Source organism: Colletotrichum gloeosporioides, assembly GCF_011800055.1.
Source record: "Colletotrichum gloeosporioides strain Lc1 chromosome Unknown consensus_122, whole genome shotgun sequence".
NCBI classification, from domain to species: Eukaryota; Fungi; Ascomycota; class Sordariomycetes; order Glomerellales; family Glomerellaceae; genus Colletotrichum; species Colletotrichum gloeosporioides.
In genome coordinates, this window is record NW_025544767.1 from 50390 (window position 1) to 74050 (window position 23661).

The 23661-nt window shown below is 51.8% G+C and overlaps 4 protein-coding genes across 4 annotated transcripts; 3 read left to right on the plus strand and 1 right to left on the minus strand.

Annotated features, from left to right (window-relative positions):
- Positions 1-222: 222 nt before the first annotated feature.
- GCG54_00015689 (putative oligopeptide transporter) lies at positions 223-2936 on the plus strand (the record flags this gene model as incomplete). Its single annotated transcript, XM_045415464.1, has 8 exons — positions 223-585; positions 698-819; positions 886-2050; positions 2105-2113; positions 2179-2324; positions 2373-2617; positions 2684-2796; positions 2862-2936. The coding sequence occupies 8 exons, from the start codon at positions 223-225 to the stop codon at positions 2934-2936; spliced, it is 2238 nt and encodes a 745-aa protein (XP_045256101.1).
- Positions 2937-3613: 677 nt separating this feature from the next.
- On the plus strand, positions 3614-5458 carry GCG54_00015690 (Ribosomal protein arginine N-methyltransferase rmt3; the record flags this gene model as incomplete). The annotated part of the gene is made up of 3 exons (XM_045415465.1): positions 3614-3863; positions 3913-4518; positions 4578-5458. 3 exons carry the CDS (start codon positions 3614-3616, stop codon positions 5456-5458), a joined length of 1737 nt encoding a protein of 578 aa, XP_045256102.1.
- A 374-nt stretch (positions 5459-5832) lies between these two features.
- GCG54_00015691 (Intracellular protein transport protein USO1) lies at positions 5833-9178 on the minus strand (the record flags this gene model as incomplete). The annotated part of the gene is made up of 6 exons (XM_045415466.1): positions 5833-5961; positions 6025-6135; positions 6194-6343; positions 6396-6846; positions 6901-8135; positions 8198-9178. The coding sequence occupies 6 exons, from the start codon at positions 9176-9178 to the stop codon at positions 5833-5835; spliced, it is 3057 nt and encodes a 1018-aa protein (XP_045256103.1).
- A 1003-nt stretch (positions 9179-10181) lies between these two features.
- On the plus strand, positions 10182-23363 carry GCG54_00015692 (5'-3' exoribonuclease 2; the record flags this gene model as incomplete). Its single annotated transcript, XM_045415467.1, has 17 exons — positions 10182-10491; positions 10569-12678; positions 12751-13280; positions 14684-14739; positions 14853-16346; positions 16425-16627; positions 16834-16948; positions 17007-18542; positions 18633-18792; positions 18857-19146; positions 19207-19494; positions 19555-19926; positions 19989-20075; positions 20210-20382; positions 20430-21106; positions 21193-23032; positions 23087-23363. 17 exons carry the CDS (start codon positions 10182-10184, stop codon positions 23361-23363), a joined length of 10518 nt encoding a protein of 3505 aa, XP_045256104.1.
- Between the last annotated feature and the right edge of the window lie 298 nt (positions 23364-23661).

The following is a 23661-nucleotide window of genomic DNA, read 5'->3' on the forward strand; positions in this document are numbered from 1 at the left end:
TTCATTTGCAAGCAACCTGCCACCACCTCATGCATGGTTTCGTCGCTGGGGGAGCGCTTCAGACATCGGGTTGGTTAGCAAATTGACATCGCCATCATCATACCCTTCAGCCACGTCGACAACACCCTCGTACCGAGGCACTTACGTGGTTTTCATCGGCTCTCATCAGTTCTCCGCCCCATAGACTGTCTCTCTATCGACCAGGGAACAGTGACGGCTACCATGGCTCCAAATCGGGGTTACCACGATGGCCAACTTGCTGTTGACGCGACACCCGCTGGCGGCAATAGCGGCGGAGACTCTTTCAAGAAAAATCCGATCATACAGGGCCGCAGTTTCACGATCCGCGGCGTTGTGGTCGGTTTGCTCGTCGGCCTGGTTATCTGCTTCTCAAATATGTATTTTGGATTGCAGACGGGCTGGGTGAGCACCATGACCATGCCCGCCAGCCTGATGGGGTTTGGCATTTTCAAGGCGCTCGCGCGTCACTTAAAGTTTCCATTTAGCCCTGTCGAGAACGTCCTTGTTCAGACTGTTGCGGGGAGTATGGCCATTATGCCTCTCGGATGTGGCTTCGTCGGTGTTGTATGTCTTCCCGTCATCATAACCGAAGGAAAACTTTCGCCATCTTGCAATAGGTCAAGTCATCTATTGTAATGGTTCCAACACAAGTAGACACGGCTGAACATGAATGCAGATCCCCGCCATGAACTACCTTCTCACGACCGATGAGCAAGGGCCACTCCATATCAGCCTATGGAGGTTGATCCTATGGTCCCTAGGTCTATGTTACTTCGGTGTCGTTTTCGCCGTTCCTCTGTGAGACAGCCCCAATGATTCCTTCCACCTTCGGGTTGTCCTCGCTTTCTTGTTAACATTAGTTAGACGTCGGCAGGTCATCATTCGCGAAAGGCTGCGCTTTCCGAGTGGCTTCAGCACAGCCGTGCTCATTGGCGTGCTACACGGACAGACACGTATCTCAAATTCAGGCGGGTCGGAGGACACTGTAGCTGGTGGGTTTGCGAGTCTGGTGCCGGACCCTGACGAGGCGACTGTCATGGACAACAATCGCACCGCCACAGGCACAGATGCCGAACATGGCCGCGCCGCCGGGTCGGAACCTGATGTTCATCAGGACTGGGCCGGGAACATGAGGTTGCTGCTGATTTGCTTCGGAGTATCGGGTCTCTATACGCTTTGCTCTTACTTCCTACCCAGCCTGCGCAACATTCCCGTCTTTGGGACCGAAGCCGCCAGCATCTGGCTGTGGACACTCAATCCGAGCCCTGCTTACATAGGGCAAGGAATCATTATGGGACCCGAGACCACCCTGCATATGCTTCTGGGTGCAGCAGTGGGCTGGGGTATTCTCTCACCTCTGGCCAAATACAATGGATGGGCACCTGGCTCGATTGATGACTGGGAGACTGGAAGTAAAGGCTGGATCGTATGGGTCTCGTTGGCTATTATGCTTGCTGATGCCATTGTGAGCCTTGGTTATATCGCCTTTCGGCCACTCTACCATCGGTTGAGTATTTTTACCGGCAATACGTTTTCGCAACGAGCATTGCGCATCTGGCGGAAGCTTGTCCGGTCCCAGGACCAATCTAGGCAAGGGTATTCGGCTTTGAGCACCGAAGAGGAGACAGAAGCAACCAGCACGTCGCGTCTTCTGCCTGACCAAGGACCAAACACGATTGTGCGTCGCAGAGCTTCGGTTTTGCCTGACAACTGCGCGGAGGAAGACGATGCAGACGCACCACCTGAGCAACAGATTAGCAATCGTCTGGTCTCAGTGGGGCTTATTCTATCTGTTCTTCTCTGCATCATGACGATCCATATCGTCTTTGGCGATCTTGTCCCGCTTTATGCGACCATTGTTGCTGTTCTCATGGCCCTTCTGCTCAGCATTATGGGCGTCAGAGCACTGGGTGAGACGGACTTAAATCCTGTGTCGGGAATCAGTAAACTGGCGCAGCTGTTCTTTGCCCTTATAATACCACAGTCGCATAAGTCTAGTGTATTGATCAACCTTGTGGCGGGTGCAGTGGTAAGTATGCCAACAAGATGAAGTAAAGCAACGCTAACCATGATGCTCACGCAGTCCGAAGCAGTACGTCGAGTGTGGTTGAAAAGCAACCCTGACATCTTTAAGTGCACAACTAACTTGATTTCCAGGGTGCTCTACAAGCCGGGGACCTCATGCAGGACTTAAAGACTGGTCATCTTCTCGGTGCCGCACCTAATGCTCAGTTTTGGGGACAGGTTATTGGCGCAACGGCTGGTGCTGTCGTGAGCGCCCTTGTCTACCAATTATACGCGGCGTGAGTGTATCTGTATTCCTTGCCCGCCTTTCTACACCGTCTCGGCAGAAGTGGAAGGCTAACAATCGACTGGTACAGGGTCTATGCAATTCCTGGTGATCTATTCCAGGTCCCGACGGGCTACGTCTGGATCTTCACCGCCAGACTCGTTACTGGGAAAGGTCTGCCACCGAAGGCTAGGGAATGGGCATTTGCTTTTGCCATTATTTTTGCCATCACGACTATGATAAGGACAACGGCGACTGGCAAAGGATGGCGGTCTTTTGTACCGGGCGGAATCGCAGTGGCTGTGGGTAAGTTTACCCAGGGTTTGATTGAAAAGAACGTGGAGGCGGAAATGGATTCTGACAGATGCACAGGAATGTACAACGTTCCATCCTTCACATTGGCACGAACGGTCGGCGGCTTGCTCAGCTGGTACTGGATCTCGCGGCGAGGACAGTCCAGCACACCATTGATTGTGCTTGCGTCAGTGCGTATTAGTCCTGCGCAGCGTGGTGGTTTAGATTCTCGGCTGACGCTGTGTGCTTACTGCAGGGCTTCATTCTAGGAGAGGGCTTCCTGAGTATCGTCAATCTTGTGCTGCAGAGCCTTAGTGTGCCGCATTACTAGGTAGGTAGGTCTATGGTGTGATTCGGGTCAAGTGGAGGAGACGACAGTGGAGGCTGATATAAGGCGGAGGGGGGGGGGGAGAGGCAAGCGCAGGTGCGTTAGGTTCAAACGGCACCTCCGTTCCAGGCGCAGCTGAAACAGAAGGAAGCCTACATAAAGTTAGGAAGGCAATTTATTGGGATATGTTGTTTATGGTGTACCCAACTGATAATTACTTGGGCAGGGTAGTTGAACTTGTTAGGATCGCCCTGTCACCTACCTTCGTATCTCATGTGCCTGCCCTTCGGGGCTGGCATTTTTGCAAGCTTGCGCCCGAAGAACAACCGGCCTTCAACTGGACTGAACGGGACGGGACCGGAAAGGGACAACCAAACGGCAGCCGGTGGCTGGGTAGGCCCAGTTTGACAGGACCAGCGCACAAAAAGTGACTCCAACTTACCTACGCATGGTAGGCACGGTGGCACGTTGGCTGCAGCTTCCCTGTTACTCAACTTACCGCATTGGCATCCGTGGGCAGGCCCATCCACGGCCTGCCCCAATTAGGCCCACACATTCGGCGTGGACGACGGAAAATATTCACCAGCAACGACCATCGACCGACGACAAAATTTGACAACTAGAACTGAGGACGCATCCTTGGAACACACCCAAGCAAACTACCCTGCCTGACTTTCACTATGGCTAATGACAAGCTCGACAAGAAGAATCTTCCCGAGTCGGACATTTCATCGGATGAGTCTGACTGGGAAGATGCCGAGCCTGAGGAGGAAGAGACCGTGAACTTCATCTCTTTGCTGGACGACTCCGTTTTTCCCAGTCTCGATTCCATGTTGCAGCATTGCCGCGAAAAGCACAATTTCGATTTCCTTGAAGTCCGTCGCCGGCTCGGCCTCGACTTCCTCGGCACTGTAAGGCTCGTCAACTTTGGTGAGTTTCTAGACAACTACGTTCACAGCGCTCACCTCATGGACGTCAGCGGCGTCTTCCCAAGCTAACATCGCCGCCGCAGTCCGCCAAAACACTCACGATGGTGCTCGTCTGCCCGAAATTATTTCTGTTGAGCACATCTCTGATGATCGCTTCTTCAAGCCCGTCATCGAGGATGACGCTCTGATCATGGCACTAACGGAGCTAGATCTTGGCTCTGATTCTCAAGGTGTCCCTCGGGAAGAATTGCAGTCGAAGTCAAGCCGGGAAGCTCAACTTGAGGGCGATCTGGAGAAAGTCAAGGCACAGTTCGCCAGCTACCGCTTGGCCGTCGAACAAACGTTGGATCAGCGTTGGGGAGAAGATGTTCCAAACAGGAGCCGTCGGGACCGTTCAGTCGATAAGGAGGCCCGCAAGGACGAGTCCCAGTACTACTGGGAATCATACGCAAGCAATGGTAAGTTCGTGGATATCGAAAGCCTCACAGAATTTCATCCCGCGAGGTATGCTTTCAACCACTTCATTAACACCCAGATAGATATTCATGAAACCATGCTCAAGGATACCATTCGGACAGATGCATATCGCGATTTTGTCTACAACAACAAGCATCTGTTTGCGGGAAAGACTGTTCTCGATATTGGTTGCGGAACCGGTAAGCTGCGGACCTATGTCGCTCTTTGCTCTCGAAATCTAATGCCCATCCAACAATAGGTATTTTGAGCATGTTTTGCGCCAAGGCTGGTGCAGCCAAGGTCTTTGCGGTTGATAAATCGGACATCATTGACAAGGCCCGAGAGAATGTGTTCCATAACGGATTCACAGATCAAATCACTTGCATACGGGGAAGGATCGAGGAAATTGACCTTCCGGTGGATCAGGTGGACATCATCATCAGTGAATGGATGGGATACTGTCTCCTATATGAAGCCATGCTACCTAGCGTTCTCTGGGCCAGAGACCGCTACCTCAAGCCTGACGGTCTGCTTGTCCCTAGCGTCTCGACCATCTGGGCTGCTCCCGTGTCGGACCCCGAGTATGTCACAGATTTCATCACCTTCTGGGACGACGTCTACGGCTTTGACATGAAGTCTATGAAGACTGGCATCTACGACGAGGCGCGCATCGAAGTCATGCCCGAAAGCTGTGTTTGCGGCTCTGCAACGCAGATCGCATTTCAGGATTTGCACAGCATCAAAACCGAGGAGCTCGATTTTGAGGCCCCGTGGAAGTCCACCTTATCGAGGGACATTCCTTCACTCGACGGATTCTTGGTTTGGTTTGATATCTTCTTTACTACTTCTCGGAAGGACACTGTTCCGGCGAGCCTGCATGTCAAGCTTGGCGAGTCAAGTGCAACGCGCCCCGGCGAGATCGCGTTTACCACTGGCCCCTTCGGCCCCGCCACCCACTGGAAGCAAGGTTTCCTGATGAGCAAATCTCTGGAAGACAACATCGAAATTAAAGCCGGGACTGATGTCTCGGGTCGCATCGTCTTCAAGGCACCCGAAAACAACCCACGAGCCCTAACCATCGGCAACACATGGACTGTGTCTGGCCAAGGAGAGAAAAAGCAACTATGGAAGCTGCGGTAGAGGTGTTTCTCGGTTCCGGGATAATTTCGATTTGGCAGACTATGGGACATTGAGACCAAGAGGTTACCGTGGGCGGCGTTGGGTTTCAGCAGAAGGATTTTGCTGGAATACTAAAGACGTCAAGGCGTATACCCAGCGGCGTTCACATGCCTATCAGAAAGTGGACGTTGAGTATGCGCGTATCTCGGTGTCGAATCACAGTAGAGTCGCAGTTGAAAGTAGACTAGGTAGACACGCACAAGCGAATAACACCAGTCTCACCTTCTGTGACGGACTACTATATAGACTCGAATATGATACCGAACATTGCCTCAAGACGGTTGGATTTACTCATCCCTAAGTAATGGCGGCGCTTTCGACGATACAGCATGTAACTATGTCTTGGCGCCGTTCGCGTCTTCACTTTTGGCATCGTTCTCTTCATCATCTTCATCCTCTTCATCACTATCCTCTTCCTCTTCTTCTCCGTCGGAGACAGCCTCGCCGAGTGCTTTGAGTTGAGCCTGATGAAATAACAAAACAAGAATCATTAGCAAGCGGCCTAGTTCTGTAACCGGAGAACAAACCTTGTACTTCGCAACTTTGTCTTCCAAATCGCCAAACACCATGAGCAGGTCATCAAGCTCGTTTTGTGTTGCCTGCTTGTCTTCCTCGGCCTTTCGGACAGCCGCCTCTCTCTAGAGCCGTCCCCATCAGTAAATGTGTATAGACGCGCATTCCATGAATAGAACCAACCTGAATGGCCTTCTCCCGAGTCTCCCTGAGCTCATTCTCCAGCTGCTTTCCGCGGCTTTCGGCTTTTCTGATGAGGCCCTCTTGCGCTTGTAGTTTTCTAGTAGAATCATCACGGAATGCCTGCATCTCTTGCGTTTTGTTCTTCTTGGCCTAACACAGGTAAGTCGTAGTCGGGACGACGGACTAGCATGAAGAGTCTCACCTTCATAAGGTCAACCTCCAGCCGACTGATAGTGGCCTTGAGATCAGCCATGTCGGCCTCAGCTCGGTGCCGAATGCGTTCGGCATCATTTTCCGCCGTCTTCCTTGCATGTTCTAATTGTTTGCGATGCTCTTCACTTCGAGCAGCCACCTGAGCCTTGATTTCCTTCTGTATCCGATCCATCTCCTCTTTTTGTCTTTGATCAATCGCCTTGCGCTCTTGATCGAGAGTTGCGATCCGGCGGTCCGTCTTAATTTGGATCTCTGCCATCTGTTTCTTGTGCTCCCTTTCCAGAGCAGAGACGCGGCCTTCTGCCTGATTTTGAACATCCGCTAACTGCCTTTTGTGTTCCTTCTCCAGTGCTGCGACTTGAGATTCAATCTGCCGCCGGGCCTGGTCCATCTGCTCTTGGTGTTCTTCTTGTAAGGCCGTGATTCTGTTCTGCAGAGTCCTAGACTTGGGTATCAGTGCCTTCTTCTCCCATCGATTACGGGATAGAGCTTACCGAAGCTCCGCGTCATGCTGCCGCTGTAATCCTTCATTCAGTTGCTTCATTCTTGCCAGCTCCAAAGCAGAGCTTTCTCGAGTTCGCCGATGATCTGCCTGTTCTTGGCCAATCTGCCGGCCTACAGTTTCGATGCTTACCTGTGCTTCCTGCAATGCCTGGTCCTTCTCAGCCAACTGGCTCCGAAGGGAATCAACAAGTTCGCGCGAAACACCCTTCTGCACGCCATTAGAAACAACAGATATCTCCAACCCAGGATCTCGGTCTATGCCACGCAAGATACGGCTGTAGTTGTCTTTGAAAAACTCGACGAAAGTAGCATCGAAATAGACATCAGGCAGTTTGCCGGACCCTGAATTGCCCAGCGTCTGCGGGATGACTTCGAAGTCTCTGACTAACGGATTGCTTCTCAGCTTGGACAGTTTGTCGATATACCGTTCGCGTCCCATTCGCGACACCAAGATGGAGTGAAGGTCTGTGCGCGGAATGGGCGAGTCCTTAGTCGAGAACTCGTACAGCACGCCGAGAAGCATGGCGCAAAGCCCTTGAACGACTTCGCCTGAAGGATACGGATGATTGATTGCTTGAATGATGCTTTGGGTGTTGCTTCCTTCTCCAAGAAAGTCATTGACGGCGTCCAGGTCTTCAAAAAGCCAACCGAGCAACAACATTAGATATCCAACCACCACGCGACTGTCTCCCTCTCGATTCAGACCAGATATCAGGTGTGCGGCAACGATTTGAATGCTTGTGACTACTTCCTCGCCACTTTCCGCGTCGCCCTCTGTAACGGCCATAGCTAGGCTCTTAGCTTCCGGATTGTCAAAGACAAGGTGGAACATGATGGTAGCAGCAAACCAGCTGCGGTAGGGATTAGTGGTATTGGTGTTTGGAGACGGCCGCAAAAGTACCGTGAGTACGTTGGCTGTCTCATCCGCGCCTGTTTTGTGCCCTTCGATAGCCCTTCTGAGAAAATGCAGACGGATGTCTGCATGACTGTAGAAGTAAGCCTTGAGGCAGTCGGACGCCGCCAAGCGCAAGTCGAATGCCTCGGTATCTTCGATACTGAGTGCCAAATCCAGCAGACCGTCTATCACGTAAACCTGGAAGGCGCTGTTTGCTTGGCTAACTTCGACTGGGATGTGTGAATCGAGAGGTGAAGGAACTTGGAGCTGAGCGAAGCCTTCTTGTAGACTGGCGTTGCCTTTGATGATATCGGCGCAGGTTTCGAGAGCCTGCAGGCACAAGATATTTAACATGACGGCACCAATGACGTAGCTGACGGGAAACGACCAACCTCTGCTTTGATTGGAAGCTGGGCTACGCGGCTAAATGCCAGTTGAAGAGCATGATACAGCAGGCCGTGCTGCCAGAAAGCAAGCTGATTCTGCGCTGTTCCCACAGCCCCAGAGACTAGGAATAGGCGTACCACAGCCAAAAGGGCATATATATTCCGATTGCGTTGGGTTTGTGCCCATGCGGCAACCTCTGCCTCCTCCCGCTGGGCCTTTCCCGCACCCTCCAGCAAGACGGCCAACCGGCGAATTCCACCAGACTCGCGGAACAGAGACTGGTTGGATGGGTTTCTCCTGAGCAGGTTGGCAACGAGAATCAGACAGTCCTCCACAACACGGTCACCTTCGGACAAGGAGCCTTCGGATATGATGATGTTGAATAGGCGGTCAAATGCATTCTCGAAGGCGACGAGTTTCTGGATGTCAGTCGATGAAGGGGTCAAATAGGTGAGAAGGGTGATAGCTTCGTTCCTGACGGCTTCGCGGGAGTCGTCCAATACAGCCACCAGACGAGATATGCCTAATGGAGCCGTAAAGACGCACTCCTCAGTCCGCTCTGTCCGGGCAGACAGGATGGCAGCTAGGAGTTGCAAGGAGTAGAGTCGGGAATAAAAATCGCTGGAGTCTAGGAAGTCGAGTAGCAGGGTAATGTTCTCCTGGCGCATGGTAAATTCGTCAGCGAGCCAAAGCGCAATTTCCTCCGAGGCCTCTGGGCTATCTTCGTTGGGGCTGAAAAGCATTAGCAAGGTCTCGAGGACCACCTTGACGGTATCAACGTCTTCGGCATCCTTGCTCAAGCTGCCTATGAGACTGCGCAGAGCTCCGGAGGCGACAGAAGCGGGGAAGTCTTTGGCAAAGCTGCGTAGGCCAAGTATAGCAGCGCGACGATCTTCGAGCAAGGTTGCGGAGCTGAGACGGCCACTCAAGACGGTGATGGTCTCGCCGACCGACTGCTTTGCCGGTGCAGTGGAAATGGAAAACATGCTGTCCCTTCAAACTTCAGCCATTGAAGGTTTGAAGCGAGGCCACTGACGACAGGGAAATTGTGCAGGAGATGGCAATAGCAGTGGATGTGGCAATGAGAAGCCAAATTGGAAAAAGCTCAAGTCATAAAAACATCTTCAGCTGGGAAGCTTGAAGCTGCCGTATCGTGTCACCCTAATCGAGTGACTAAAACGCAAGGTGTACTTTGGCATCGAACCAGGGTTACCACCGTTTGTGCAGGTATCGAGGCTTCTTTGCATTTAGAGCGAATATTTTACAGTAGCGAGTACATAGCCTTCACCTGTACCACCTAGGTACCTTACCTTACCTAGACACCTATCTTGTTGAGGTAGGTAGGCGCCCATACTAAGGCACCTAGGTACCTATTTACTTGGGTCTTAGGCCTTCTATCTTATCTCTACCAACCTTACCTACGCAGTTAGTTGGTGCACGGCCATGAGAATGCCAACTGCCACCTAGCGCACGTAGTGGATACTGCAGATGGCAATGCAGAACTTTGGAATCCCGATTCTTAGGAATCTCGCAGTTTGTCCGTCAGCATCCCTAGCTCGCCTCTGTTTATATCGACGAGCTCCAAGCAGTGTCGAGCAGATTACGTCTTCGTCTCCGCCTTGAGATCGCGAAACCCAGTTGCGCTCAGCTTGCTTTCGGGTTCTAACGCGCGTACGCGTTGAGGCGCCTCGCAGTCCGTCGCGGTGCCAACTTAACAGTCGCTCCATCTTCAGCACTGGGAGGGAAGCGCATCGCCGAGTCCAAACGCACCCATCACCGCAATCAGGACGTGTCGCATTGGTCGACAAGCTACCTTTTCACCCAAGCTTGTGAGAAGCCTGGCTGAACCGGCTTTCCCTTGGTCTAGACTTCTAATTCCTTGCTGCGCCATTGCGATACACAAGAAATCTCTGCAGCTCCATTCGCTCTTCAAGCACCGCCAATTTCCTTATCCCTCGAGCAAAGCGTTACTGCTTGACCCAAGACAAGATGGGTATCCCGGCCGCTTTCCGATGGCTTTCCAACAAGTATCCAAAGATCATTTCGCCGGTGATCGAGGAGCAGCCTGTGAAGATGGATGATGGATCTGAAATCCCGGTCGACACCACCGGCCCCAATCCTAACGGCGAGGAACTAGACAATCTCTATCTCGACATGAACGGCATCGTGCATCCTTGTTCACACCCCGAGGATCGCCCAGCTCCCAAGGACGAAGAGGAGATGATGCTCGAGGTATTCAGGTACACAGACCGTGTTGTTAATATGGTTCGGCCGCGAAAGCTTCTAATGATTGCTGTTGGTATGTGCTGCCTCCCTTTTCCGCATTGCATCCATTGCGAGTCTTTTACAACAATATCACTGACCTCTACTGGCTAGACGGAGTGGCTCCTCGTGCCAAGATGAATCAACAGCGCTCGCGACGTTTCCGATCCGCTCAAGACGCTCAGCAGAAGGAGGAGGACAAAGAAGAGCTCATGAAGCTCCTAAAACAGCAAAATGGCGGCGTTATCCCAGAAGATACACTTGAGAGTATGACCAAGAAGGCATTTGATTCCAACTCCATTACACCTGGGACCCCTTTCATGGACATACTCGCTGCGAGCCTCAGATATTGGTGCGCGTACAAGCTCAACACGGACCCGGCCTGGGCTAGGCTCAAAATTATCATCTCAGATGCCACAGTACCCGGTGAGGGAGAGCACAAGATCATGTCATTTGTTCGGTCTCAGCGTATCTCACCAGACTATGACCCAAACACGCGCCATGTCATCTACGGTCTTGATGCCGATTTGATTATGCTAGGTCTCGCAACTCACGAGCCTCATTTCCGAGTCTTGCGAGAGGATGTCTTCTTTCAGGACAGCAAGCCGAGGGTGTGCAGGATTTGCGGGCAGAAGGGTCACGAGGCTCGAAATTGCCGCGGCGAGGCCAAGGAGAAAGTTGGCGAGTTCGATGAACAAGAAAAGGCGCCAACACAGAAACCCTTCATCTGGCTGCATGTCTCAATTTTACGCGAGTACCTGGCCGTTGAGCTCAATGTTCCTGGGTTGCCCTTCCGTTTTGATCTGGAGAGAGCTCTTGACGACTGGGTTTTCATGTGTTGTTTCGTGGGCAACGATTTCTTGCCTCACCTGCCTGCGCTGGAGATTCGCGAGAACGGTATCGACACTCTGACAGCAATCTGGAAAGACAACCTCCCTCATATGGGTGGCTACGTCACTAAAGACGGGCACGTCGATCTTGCTCGGGCGCAATTGATCCTCAACGGACTTGCAAAGCAAGAGGATGGCATCTTCAAAAGGAGGAAGGAACAAGAAGATCGCAGAGAGGCCAACGCCAAACGTCGCAAGCTTCAAGAAGAACGTAACCAACCCAGGAACGCTCGGCCAAAGCAGGTTGACAACGCTACTGCAGGCTTACCCCTATTCCCTGCTGCAGGGGGTCCTAATGGGATCACTCACGACATGGTCGTTGGTCGATCATCGAACATGAATGCTAACTCCGCCAATAAGAGTGCAGCAAGCGCCATAAAGGATCAGATCAAGGGCATGATGTCCAAGGCCGAACCTATATCAGAAGGCGATGCAAGTCAAGCTGCAAAGGTCGATGCCCCAAGCGCTTCGACGGACGCGAAGTCGATTCTTGGCAAGCGCAAGGCCGATGGTGAACCTGATCAGCTTTCGACTCCTACCCCTGCGGCGGGAACAAGCGCACCATCTGCGGCCGAAGAGGCGGCAATGGACCATGTGAGGATGTGGGAGGAGGGCTACGCGGACAGATACTATGAACAGAAGTTCCATGTTGACCGCAAGGACGTTGAGTTCCGACATCAGGTTGCCAGAGCGTATGTTGAAGGTCTGTCTTGGGTCCTGCTCTACTACTTTCAAGGCTGCCCATCATGGGAGTGGTACTACCCTTACCACTACGCCCCATTCGCGGCAGACTTTGTGGAACTGGACAAGATGGAAATCGCGTTCGAAAAAGGGCGAATTTCCAGACCCTTTGAGCAGTTGATGAGTGTGCTGCCTGCGGCATCTCGCCACGCCTTACCCGAAGTCTTCCACGATCTCATGTTGAACGAGGACAGCGAGGTCATTGACTTCTACCCTACCGACTTCGAGATTGACCTGAATGGCAAAAAGATGGCTTGGCAGGGAGTGGCATTGTTGCCATTTATTGAGATGCCCAGGTTACTTGCTGCCGTAGAGAAGAAGTACCCTCTTCTCAGTGCCGCAGACCGGGCCAGAAATGGAGTGGGCAGGGATGTCCTGCTGCTTTCGGATGCTCATCACGAACTGTACGATGAGATCACCACCAACTTTTACTCCAAGAAGCAAGGAGAACCAACATTGAAGCTTAACCCGCGTACGAGCGACGGGTTGTCTGGCAAGATTGAGAAGATTCCGGACTACCTACCCCACGGCGAACTAGTATATCCTCTGGAGCGCGGCGGCATGCCCAACCTTGATTACGACAGGTCCCTGAGGTATGTTGGTCACAACGAAACTAGCCACATATGGCTTCCGTATCCTGCAGAGCAAGCTAATACATTTAACAGCGTCTGGTACTCCTTTCCGGCGAGCTCGCACCCTCACAAATCTATGTTGCTGCGTGGCGTTAAGCTGCCTACAGCGGCTCTAGACCGCAATGACATTGAGACGCTCAAAAGCAAATCATCTCGGTCAGGACGGAGCTACGGTGGTGCGCCACTGGGGCAGAATGGCTACAACCGTGGAGGGCGCAGAGATCAGTTCAGTTACGCCCCAAGCGGCGGAAACGGACGGCATTCGGGCAATGGCAACTACGTGCAACACGGGTATGGACCCCCTGGACCACCGCAGGGCCAGTCATGGCAGCCTCCACCACCAGGCCACCCGGGCTTCGGGATGGGACTCCCGCCCCCGCCCCCGCCAGCTTTCCACAACTCGAACGGATCCTATCGCGGCGGGGGATATGGACAGTATCAAAGCTACGGACCTCCGCCCATCCAAAGCCCATATGCGAATCATAATGACGGAGGTCGTCGTGGTGGGCGCGGCGGGTATCAGAGTGGGGGCCACAGAGGTGGTCGCGGCGGCGGCGGCTTTGGTGGGGGTTATGGCGGACGCAACCACAGGTAGTTGAAATTACATGCAATTGTAGTTATGCTGGGGTGTGTTGACGGAAGCGTTTGTGTGAAAGTAGAAGAAAACGGATGACGAAAAGAGATGAAGAGCCGCCATCGCCGAAGTAATGCCATATGTTAGATAGTATGAGCTCCAGTAAACACGCAGGGTCGCATAGGAGTTGGGCTTCATTGCGATGATATGTTTGGACGTGAGATCAGATCTAGAATGAATATCAAGGTCGACGACGGATGTGTGCAGGTTGCCGCTATGGTGCTGCCTCGGCCGAGAGCGAATTGGTCCGCAATTAAGTATGTTGTTGGAAGGCACCGGCACCGGCAATTGGGTGGTGCTAAAGATAGGGTACCTGCTTGGCGAAAAACCGAAGAAAAATGCCTACTTTGAGAGAAGGGATCTAAATCAGGCAGCTGATGGGACTGTTCACTCCAAGTCGGTGATACATTTGTGGGTCCACTGCCAATTTTCGTACGAAGTTCGCATGCCCAAAGAGGATTAAACCGTGCCTCTGGCGATAGCCATGTAGCTAGTTCCGCTAAAGTGTGTTGCTCTCAGCCTCATTGTAGGCCAGATGTGATGTTCCTCTCCCCTACAGGAGTAGACCGAGTTTTTGTTATTACCCCTCCACGATCTAAGGCACTATCTATCTCATAGTGCGCAGGCATACAACTGCCATTAACACCTGTCTCACACCACAGGCTGAAGAGCGGTCGTGCTGTTCCTTTTGCAGCACGCTGCGCGATTCGAATCGCACTGTCACAGTGTACCCACCTTACGCTGAAATCCACTTTGCCCCCGCACTCCCGTCGCTGGTTATCTCCTAGGTACTCCGTACCTTAACGACCTACATACCTTAAGCACATACAGTGTACTCAGGTAAGGCAGATCCGCTGTCCAACCCCTGCCTCGGCTGACTAGCACCTTGCTACCAGTAAGGTCTTCGAGTCTACCTACCTACCTTACTTCGCAGCCCATCGGTCAGGTAAGGTGCCCAGGTCACGGAAGCACAGTCCTGCATTCTAAACCTCAGTTTGTCCGCCACAACGTCACGGCTGAGGTAGCATCCATATCTGAATAGCGACTTGCGTGCCCATATTCCTGTCCTCAGCATCAACCCCGTCGCCGGCAGTAACGCACCTACCGCACGCCACACCATCGAATTTCCATTGGCCTTTGCCGTTCTCGCTCCTCTCGTTGGGCGTCGATATTTTTGAAACCCAGCTCTCGTAGCGCCCCGCAACCGTCTCACTCCCACACTGCGAGGCTCAAGATTGGATTGGCTTTTTCTTCAGTCAAACCGGACGAAGGAAGGGAAACTGAACCGGCGCAGGCGCGTGCGGTCATGAACCCGACTGCCTCGACTAGCAGAAATGAACGGCGATGCTGGTCTCGTCGGGTGCCTGGTTGACAGACTTGCTACCAGGGTGAGTTGTTATCGCTATGAAGAGGCGATTCGGCCGTCCATCTTGGCTCGACTTGCCTCTCCTCCTTCTCGAGTTCGTGTGACTGACCTTGTATGGCGTTTGCGCCTCCGCAGCTCCCTCACAGGACAGGAACCCACGGTCAAGAACTTCAACAAGACGATATCGTCATCATCACAAGGTCCACACTGGTGAAGATTAGCACTACCGCTGCTGCCTCCGTCCTGGACTCTCTCGTCGCCCTCCTCGAAGATATAATTCGAAACTACAAAGGGCTTCCTCCACCTACTCATCCTCCTCACGTCCTCCTCTCCGAGATATACATACTAGCCTTGGCTGCCGACTGCTGTACCGCCCACTGGGATCATGTCAAGTCGCAGCAACGTCAGCCTGCCGTCGATTCGGGGACGCGTCGCAACGCTCCTACACAAGCTCCTGAGCCCTTGGACGAAGCTCTCGTTACCCGCATCTTTGAGTTGCTCAAGTGGCTTGTGGAACCTATACCTGAAGGATTTGCCCTTCCATCGTCCACTATTTTAGACGATGAAACGAGACAAACCGCCAACCCAGTATTCAGCCCTCCAAGCGGCATCGCTTCGCCGCTGCTTGTTGGGACCTACAGCTCTGAAGACGAAACTCTATCAACTTCTCATCTTGCGATCATGGAGCCTTGCATCAGAGTCATTGTCGAATACGTTACCGCCTCCACTTGGTCAAGCTCTTTTGACTACTTCAGAAACGTGGTGTACACGGTTCGTACTGCCGCCGTTGTGCAAGCGGCACCGGGGCAATCTGCTACCGCCCCAGATGACGACAAGGCGGCTCTGTCCGTTCTCAAGATTCTGTCCTTCTTTTGGGTGGATGCTCAGAAGCTGGGACTCATCATCCAGGAGATTTGCTCCAGCTTCCTCCATTTTCGGAAGACGTTTCAGAACACTGTCGCTGTGGTGGCACCCCTTCTCATCACGCGCTGGTTAGAACGGTATCCCCATGAGTTTGTTCAGCAACATACATTGCACAAACGTCTTGACGGCGGCGCTGATACACTTTTCGACATGACACAAACTGTGGTAGATAATGGACGGAAAAAAGGAATGCTTTATCCGCTCCAGACCACCCTACTGTTTCTTCTGCCAGACGTTTTTGAAGTGGCTAGCAACCTGCGAGATGCGAAGAGCGGGAGCATGGCCAAGAAGGTCGGGTTTCTGGACGGCTTGCGGAAAGCATTGAGGAACAAGAACGAACAGGCGGCATATTCACTCGTCTCTTTGCTCAGAGCTGCTCGACACTTCGTTGCTGAGGACGACGCTGCGCTCGTTAGCTACGCCATGGATGTACAAGACGAGGTCAGAGAGGCAGTATTTCGTCGTGGTAGCAACGATGCCTCTCTTCTTGATCAGGACCTAATGACAGCGGCATTTGTTAGTTTAGCACAACTGAGTCCGGACAGTTGTGTCGACTCTCTCCAATCATATCTAAGCCCTTCTTCGCCACAAGCCTTCAAGACCGCCGTGGTGCAGGGCTGCCGATACTTTGCGCGCCAAGCCGACTCGTACAGGTACGAGCAAATATTCGCGGTCGCGGGGCCGTATATGCGAGCTCAGCTCAAGGTATGCAACTCCGGATGTCCATTCCAACATTTCTGCTCTCGTAAGACGTCTGAAGGACCTGACTTAACTGGACCGCAGGCCGTAGCGGATTTGCCGACAGAAACCACTGCCACTGTACTCGCCATGCCACGGCGTGATTCAAACCTTCACTCCTCCACGAACATGGCGTGCGACGTGCTCAAGTTTCTTGATGCGTCCCCCCATTCGCTTTTCAGCGCAGATGGACCCGGCGAGCCAGGTGCGGGTGCTGCAGAGGAAGATGCCTTCTTGTCCTTCCTATCGTGCGTTGTGTCTGTAAATTCAACTGTTCGCAGACTCGCTACTGGTGTTGCAAAGCGCCTTCTCTCTGACAGCACCATTCTTGACACAATTAAATCTCGCAGCAGATTGAAATCCCTGGGTCTTAGGCGTGAATTTTGGAGACGATGGTAAGGCGTGCATTTCTGTTCCCGTTTGAGTGTTTTCCAGGCTAAGTTGCGCCGAATAGCTCTCTTGTTCTTCTCAATATGTGTAACCAAGTCACATCTGACGGTGATGGGCCTGAGGTTAAGGCGATTCACGAATTTCTTGAAGCACGCAAATTTCTACTGGCTTCTCTCAGTGTAAGTAACGCAGTGATCATTCCAATTCGCGAGACTAACACGCCGTTTGTCCATGTAGGAACTTGCGGAGCTCCCCGACGACGTGCCTGAAGTAGAAGCCGCGTCTTCTAGACTCGAGACAACCTTGCTTGTATCTCTGTGTTCCGCAGACGTTGATACCTGCCAAACTGTGACTTCATGCATTGGTATTTTCTACGAAGAGAACAATCTTGCTGGCGTCTCTTCGGACGCTGCGAAAACGTTTGCCACGTTACTCCGAAACGGCGAGGTGTATGGGGAGATCGCGTCACGAGCCTTCCGCTTCACTGGACTGGTTGCCTTTCAGAAGAGAGTTCGCGGACTGCTCCGACGACTTCAATTCCCAACCAGCGGTATCCTTTCAGCATGGGAGTATGGCTTCGAAAGGTGGCTTCTCCTCTCCAGGGAGGTGTCCATGGCCGCGCTTGATGCGGTTGACGAACGGACTTTGACGGAATGGCGCAACTACTCCGGCTTCTTGGCATCGCTCGGGGGAATTTGTACTGCAAACCAAGCAATCATTATGGAAGAGCCAGCGATCAGTGGTCTAAGGTGGATCGATAGGCTGCCATCCGAAAACCACGAGGAACCTCTGCTTGGTCGATATCTCAAGTTGAGCATTCAACTCCTCGGCTGTGCGAGCGTCAGGATCAGGGAGGCTACAAGGGAAGTCTTGTCCAGCGAAGTCTCGTCCACACTCTACCAGTCTCTGTTCAGAGCACTAGAATCTGAACTCGAGGTCCTCTTCACCGGCGCACTGGCTCCGAGCGACAAAGCCCAAGATGTTGAGATCATCTTCGCTGAGCAGGCCATATCGCTTTTGAAAGCTTTGGTGGAGCGTCTTGAAAGCCCTTCAGACCTTGGTGCAGCCTCCTGCATTCACCTAGGAGCGCTCGCTCTCAACTTTGCCAAATTCTTAGACGGCGTCAATGACAGTACCAACACCTTGCGTGTCAAGATCAAGGTATGCCAGTTGTGCGAGGCTGTCACTAAGAGGAAGGAGCATTTAAATCTCAGAGACGACGTGCGCATCCGGAACCAGCTTCTTGAGTACATTTTTGGCTGGATTGCTCGGCCCCGCTCCCCACGACTTGACTCAACAGCTAGCACAGGCGGCCGCCTAGATGAGATGGTGAGGGTGCAGAAAGACCTTGATAGAGCTTCTCTCAGGTCACTAGCTGAGCTTACCTTCCGTCTTCCACTTCAACCTGGAGAGGGTCAAACCGACGCCGGCATGAGTGAGCTCAAGTCACAAATGTTTCACACCTACTTCAATCGGTTCCTATCGTTGCTCAACCACGAATCTCCCGAAAGTGGGAGGAGCGACCATCCGGCTGGAATTGCAAGCCGAGACGAGGGTACCCCGACTTCAGAGCTTGCTATCACCATTCTCTCGAATCTGCTGAGTGCGAATATCGATGTCGGTCTGAAACACTCTCTAAACATTGGTTATCACGACAACGTCGAGATCCGGACGGCTTTTGTTAAAGTCTTGTACAACATACTCATACAAGGGACGGAGTTCAGTAACCTGACTGACGCTGCTGTGAGCGAGAAGTACGATGAGTTGCTAGAGGTGTGTGAATCCAGATGAATCCACGAAATCTAACACCCCCCCTCTTTCAGAAAGAAAACCTTCACCATTGCTGTCTAACACCTGTCTTAGTTATTAACCAAGGACATGACGCTTGTTGCCGCTATGAGTGCCGTGTGTCCAAGCAGTGAAGTCGACGAATTGACCATATCTTTGCTCACCATTTTCGAGCATCGGGGCCTTAGCTTTGAGTTACTGGAGGTTCTCATCAAGCAGGAAATCGAGGAAACGGGTAAGACTGCGGATGTTGACTGCATCATGAGGGGTGCGAGGCTGACCGTACACCTTTGGGCAAGATAACGAATCCGAGATCCTCAGGCGAACCTGTGTCGCCACGAAGATGCTGTCCGTCTACGCGAAGTGGAAGGGACAGCCATACCTCAAGGCAACGCTGCAAAAGGTCGTAGAGAGATTGATGCTTACATCCAAGGATCTAGATCTCGAGCTGGATCCTGCCAGGGTCAGCTCCACCGATGAGTTGCAGAAGAACGCCCTCCAGCTACGGATTGTAGCTAAAGTATTCATCGATGATATCTGCGCATCCTCGACGAGCATGCCAGCGTCGTTCCGCAAAATTTGTAACATTGTACGTGCGCCAAGCTGCGCTGAATCTTCCAATGTCCAACGTCTGACACGAGGTTACCAGATATCCACTGCTGTACTGCCTAGGTTTCAAGAGGCCAAGTACACCGCCGTTGGGGCTTTTGTTTTCCTTCGCTTCTTCTGCCCAGCAATTGTTGCCCCAGAGGTCGAGGGCCTAGTGACAACGACGCCCTCCAAGGAGATGCGCCGAGGCCTCCTCTTGATTGCCAAGGTCATTCAAAATCTGGCGAACAATGTGCTTTTTGGGGCGAAAGAGCCTTACATGTTTCCTCTGAATGATTTTCTCACGCAAAATATCTATCGAGTTACTACCTTTCTTCGCGAGATATCTGTAGGTGACCCAAATTGTCCTGCGCGGTCACCAGCTGTGCCTGCTGACTACTCATTACAGGTGGCTCCAGAGACGATCGACAGTCCGCCAAGCATCGAGTCGTTTGATTTCGGTTCCTGTGTTGCCCTTCATAGATTCCTCTACGATCACTGGGACCACATGCGGCAGAGGCTCGTCACCCAGGAACGCAAAGATTATGTGCGATCGCCAGCCGAGGTTTCTAGAGGAAGGTCGCCGGTTCTTGAGCCTTTGCGCCACCTCATCACGAACCTTGGACCCCCACCACTCGCTGTCACCTGGAATAGGCCTCAAATTTCTACGAATACTCCGCCGTCATACTCCCGCTTCCAGAACTTCATGCTTCGGAACGCATTCCGAAGCACTGAATCGTTTGTGACTGCTAGAGCCGTCTACGACGGAGGCGAGAGCAAGGTGAGTCATCCTTCAGGTGCATCTGTCAATTCGCCCGTCAACTAATAGGCCCGCCTACACAGGATTCCCTCTCCATTATTTGCATCATACTGCGACACATTGATGCAGAGAGCATTGACTATGACACGCTGTTGTACTGCTATCTCAAGGTACGTTGCGGTGAATCATTCGTCTCACCGATTCTTGAAATGCTAGCTCCAACAGTGTATGCGCTGATCATTTCTACTCATCTCTGAGACATGCAACTTACTCGTTCTCGATTCTTGTGACTGACTGCGGACAGATTGCAAGCCGCCTCTGGCACAAGCCTTTCGGTTTGCTCATCGATGCTACATGCTACAACGGCCAGAACGAACCACAAGACGAGCTCTTCAAGAAGCTTGAGCTTCTCACACCTGTGGAGCTGTCGAGAAATCTCGTTAGGATATATGTTTACAACATGAACAGCGCATTCAGGTATGAGTTTTGCCGAGAGTCTGGATGTCACTACTGACACACGACAGGAAATGCTTCCGAAGGCTCCTTCGGGTGTCCGCCAAGAGCGACACCAGCGTTTTTAATCCGAAGAATGTCGACTACCACCTAATCGGTAGTCTGCAGGACCTCCAGGCTCATTTTCACTTGAGTCAACTGCACCTCCCCAAAGAAACAATCAGCGTCGTCACCGACACACGTTATGTGTTTCAACCAATTACCCGACTTTCCAAGACCAAGGGTAAGATTGAAGTTGTCATCAAAGTTGGCAGCCAGTTCGTACAGGTGACAACCACAAAAAAACAGGAGGTCTTTCCTGGCTATAGGTTGAGCACGACCGTCAATGACATATTTCGTCTCGGTGAGGTGGAAGAGGCGCCGACTTCAATCCAGACAGAAGATGACTCAGCGTTTGGCCTTCGCGCTGATAACGGAAAGATCGTTATGTACTTTACCAGCCCCAAGAAGGCGGACGTATTGCAGACGATTCGTGGTGCAAAGGCCAAGTATGGCAAGGACACGAGAGCTCACAAGGCCTATGAGCGGCTTATCCGCCCGCAGGACGTTCCCGGAACTCTACTTAACCTGGCACTTACCAACCTGTCAAGTTCCGATCACGTGCTCAGGCTCTCTTCTTACAACCTGCTTGGGGCCCTCTGCAAGGCATTCAAGTTCAGCGCTGCATCAAACTTGATGTGTACAAAGGGTAAGAATATCAATCTGCTGTGGTGCACGACTCAATCCCAAGGGCTACTTCAGTTCGCGTGAAACATTGCTAACCGTTTCGTACAGACGTTTCCGTGCCAATGGATCCTTCATATTTCATCATCAAAATCAGCAAGCAACTGGCAATGTCTGAGCCTCAGCTAACGTTCGATTTCTTGACTGAGTTCTTCGTCGGCTGGGAGACATTTGCTGAGGAGCAGAAGCCTCTTAGTCTTGCTTATATGTCACCATGGCTTCCGGGCCTTCGCACAGCTGTGCTTGCCAATGAAGCTGACGCGGAGAAAGGCAAGGAGAAGGTCGCGGTTCTGTTTCGAAAGCTGATAGACGTGGCCATGACCGATCATTCGTTGACCTATACTCTAGAGCAAGTTGTATGGCCCGCCATTTACCAAGACGAGACGGTCTTGGATATTTTCCTCGAAGAACTCATGCGGTCAGCTTTGAGTTTCAACTACTCCGAGGAGCCCATGGAGGCTCTTTCTTCTATAGTGTCGGGCATGGGCAGCATCACACTACGTGGGAAGGTCATTTCCCGGTTGCGAAAAGCACTGAACCGATCTTCCCTCCGACCGACTAGGTACTTGCCTGACAACGCCGTCTGGGCAGAGATTTGTGTGCTTCTACACTTCTGTCTGTCCTTATCGTTTGATAATGGTGTTCAATCTCAGCTTTATCTACCGGAGATCTTTCACATTGTCACCATACTGGCAAACACTGGCTCTCCAGAAGTGCGTCTCTTGGTTCACAGACTTCTCGTCAACACAGTTCATGCGGCGTGCACCTCGTTCAATCTGGACGATACTCGTTTCAACAAGCTCAGGGGAAGCTTGGATTTCCTCAGCGAACCAAGAAGCGAAATATTCGCAGCACCGCCTCCGTTCCTACGTGATGGTGCTTCCATGTCGACTACTCAAGACTCGGGCCCGTCGCTGGCTGCGACTGAGAACCTGGCTGCGTTGCTCTTCGAGGTCTGCTCTGTGGCCGCCCCATCAGTGGACATATCCAATGCCTGGAGGTCGCGCTGGATGAGCCTCGTGGCCAGCACGGCCTTTCAGAATAACCCAGCAATACAACCCCGAGCGTTCGCTGTCATGGGCTGTCTGGCACGTGAGGAGGTGGACGACGACCTACTCTACCAGGTTCTCGTCGCACTGCGCAACAGCGTAGGTCGTCTAGGAGATGACACCAACAGTGACATGCTCATTTCTATCGTCACCTCTTTGTCCAAGATGATGGCAAAGTTGCCTTCTGCGTCGCGTTACGGATTACAACTCTTCTGGCTTGCCATTTCACTCTTACGGTTGGTTCCTCCAGCTCTTTTCAACTGCACGGCCCAGTTTCTTGAGGCTGTTATGACCAACATCAGCACAGTCGGGGACTTGCGAGGAGACAAGATGGGGTCTCTTCTTCTCCAAGGTCGTGTGCAGTTAGAGGACGCTGCTCTGTCTCTGGACGAAGCTTACGGCATTCACTTCACGCGCGAAAATTTTCATTTTGCCGTGTGCGCATGTCTGGCACGCGGCCTGGCCGACACCACTACCAAAACCAACGCGATGCGAGTGCTATCCGCATTCCTCGATATGGCCGGCAACTCCACAGATGAGGCAGGAAGACCATCGGACATCATTTCACGTTCGCCTTACATGGCGCTTATCCTAGCGCGAACTGTTGGAAGTGAAGAGCTGAAAGACAGCTTGTGGCTGGCGGGTATCAATCCTTCCGTGCTGGGCGATGTAACGAACACATGCAGATACGACGATTTGAGTGGCATGAAGGATAAAGATCTGCTGTTGAACACCGCAATTGAATTGATCGACTTTCAGTACCTAGAGGACGCACTGCAGAACCGAACTCTCCGTTGGCTGACTGAGCTTGCGTCAGCAAGGCCGGCCGTCATCATGCATCTGTATGTTCCCCTACCCCTTACGTGTGACTGGGCGTTATAGCTGACCCGAAGTAGCTGCGGGCCTATCGTCCCCATCCTTGACGAGGTTTTGCTGCATTGTCAAAACTCCGCAACACTGGAGTCAGCTCAGGCACTTCTCCATGCCCTGACTTCGAATCCGAAATTCAGCTCCGCGCTAGAATCAACTGCTGTTCTTAATGAGATCCTTGAGGATATGGGTTTTAGTGGGCTGTGGCGATCTTGTTCTTTCAATTTCAGCCAGGATCAAGATCGCAAATGCTTTGTTCTTACTGAGAAGCTAATAGAGGTAAGATACCTAAAGGTCTATTAGAAGGGTTTTTACTAATAGTATTTCAGCTTATTATTGTTTAACTTACTTTAGAGTTAGGAAAGTGTTTTTAAATAAAGTAAATTTTTATAAAAAGATTTAAATATATTTATAAGGTTATAATATACTTATATAAGTTTAAATAATTATAAGAAAATTAAAATAAGTTTATTTAGACTTTATTTAAAATGATAAAAAAAAATTTAAATTATACTTAGAAAGATTTCTTTTATTTTTAAAGTTAGTAGTTATAATATAGCTCTTTTATAAAAAGCTATAATAAAACTTAGATTTACTATAA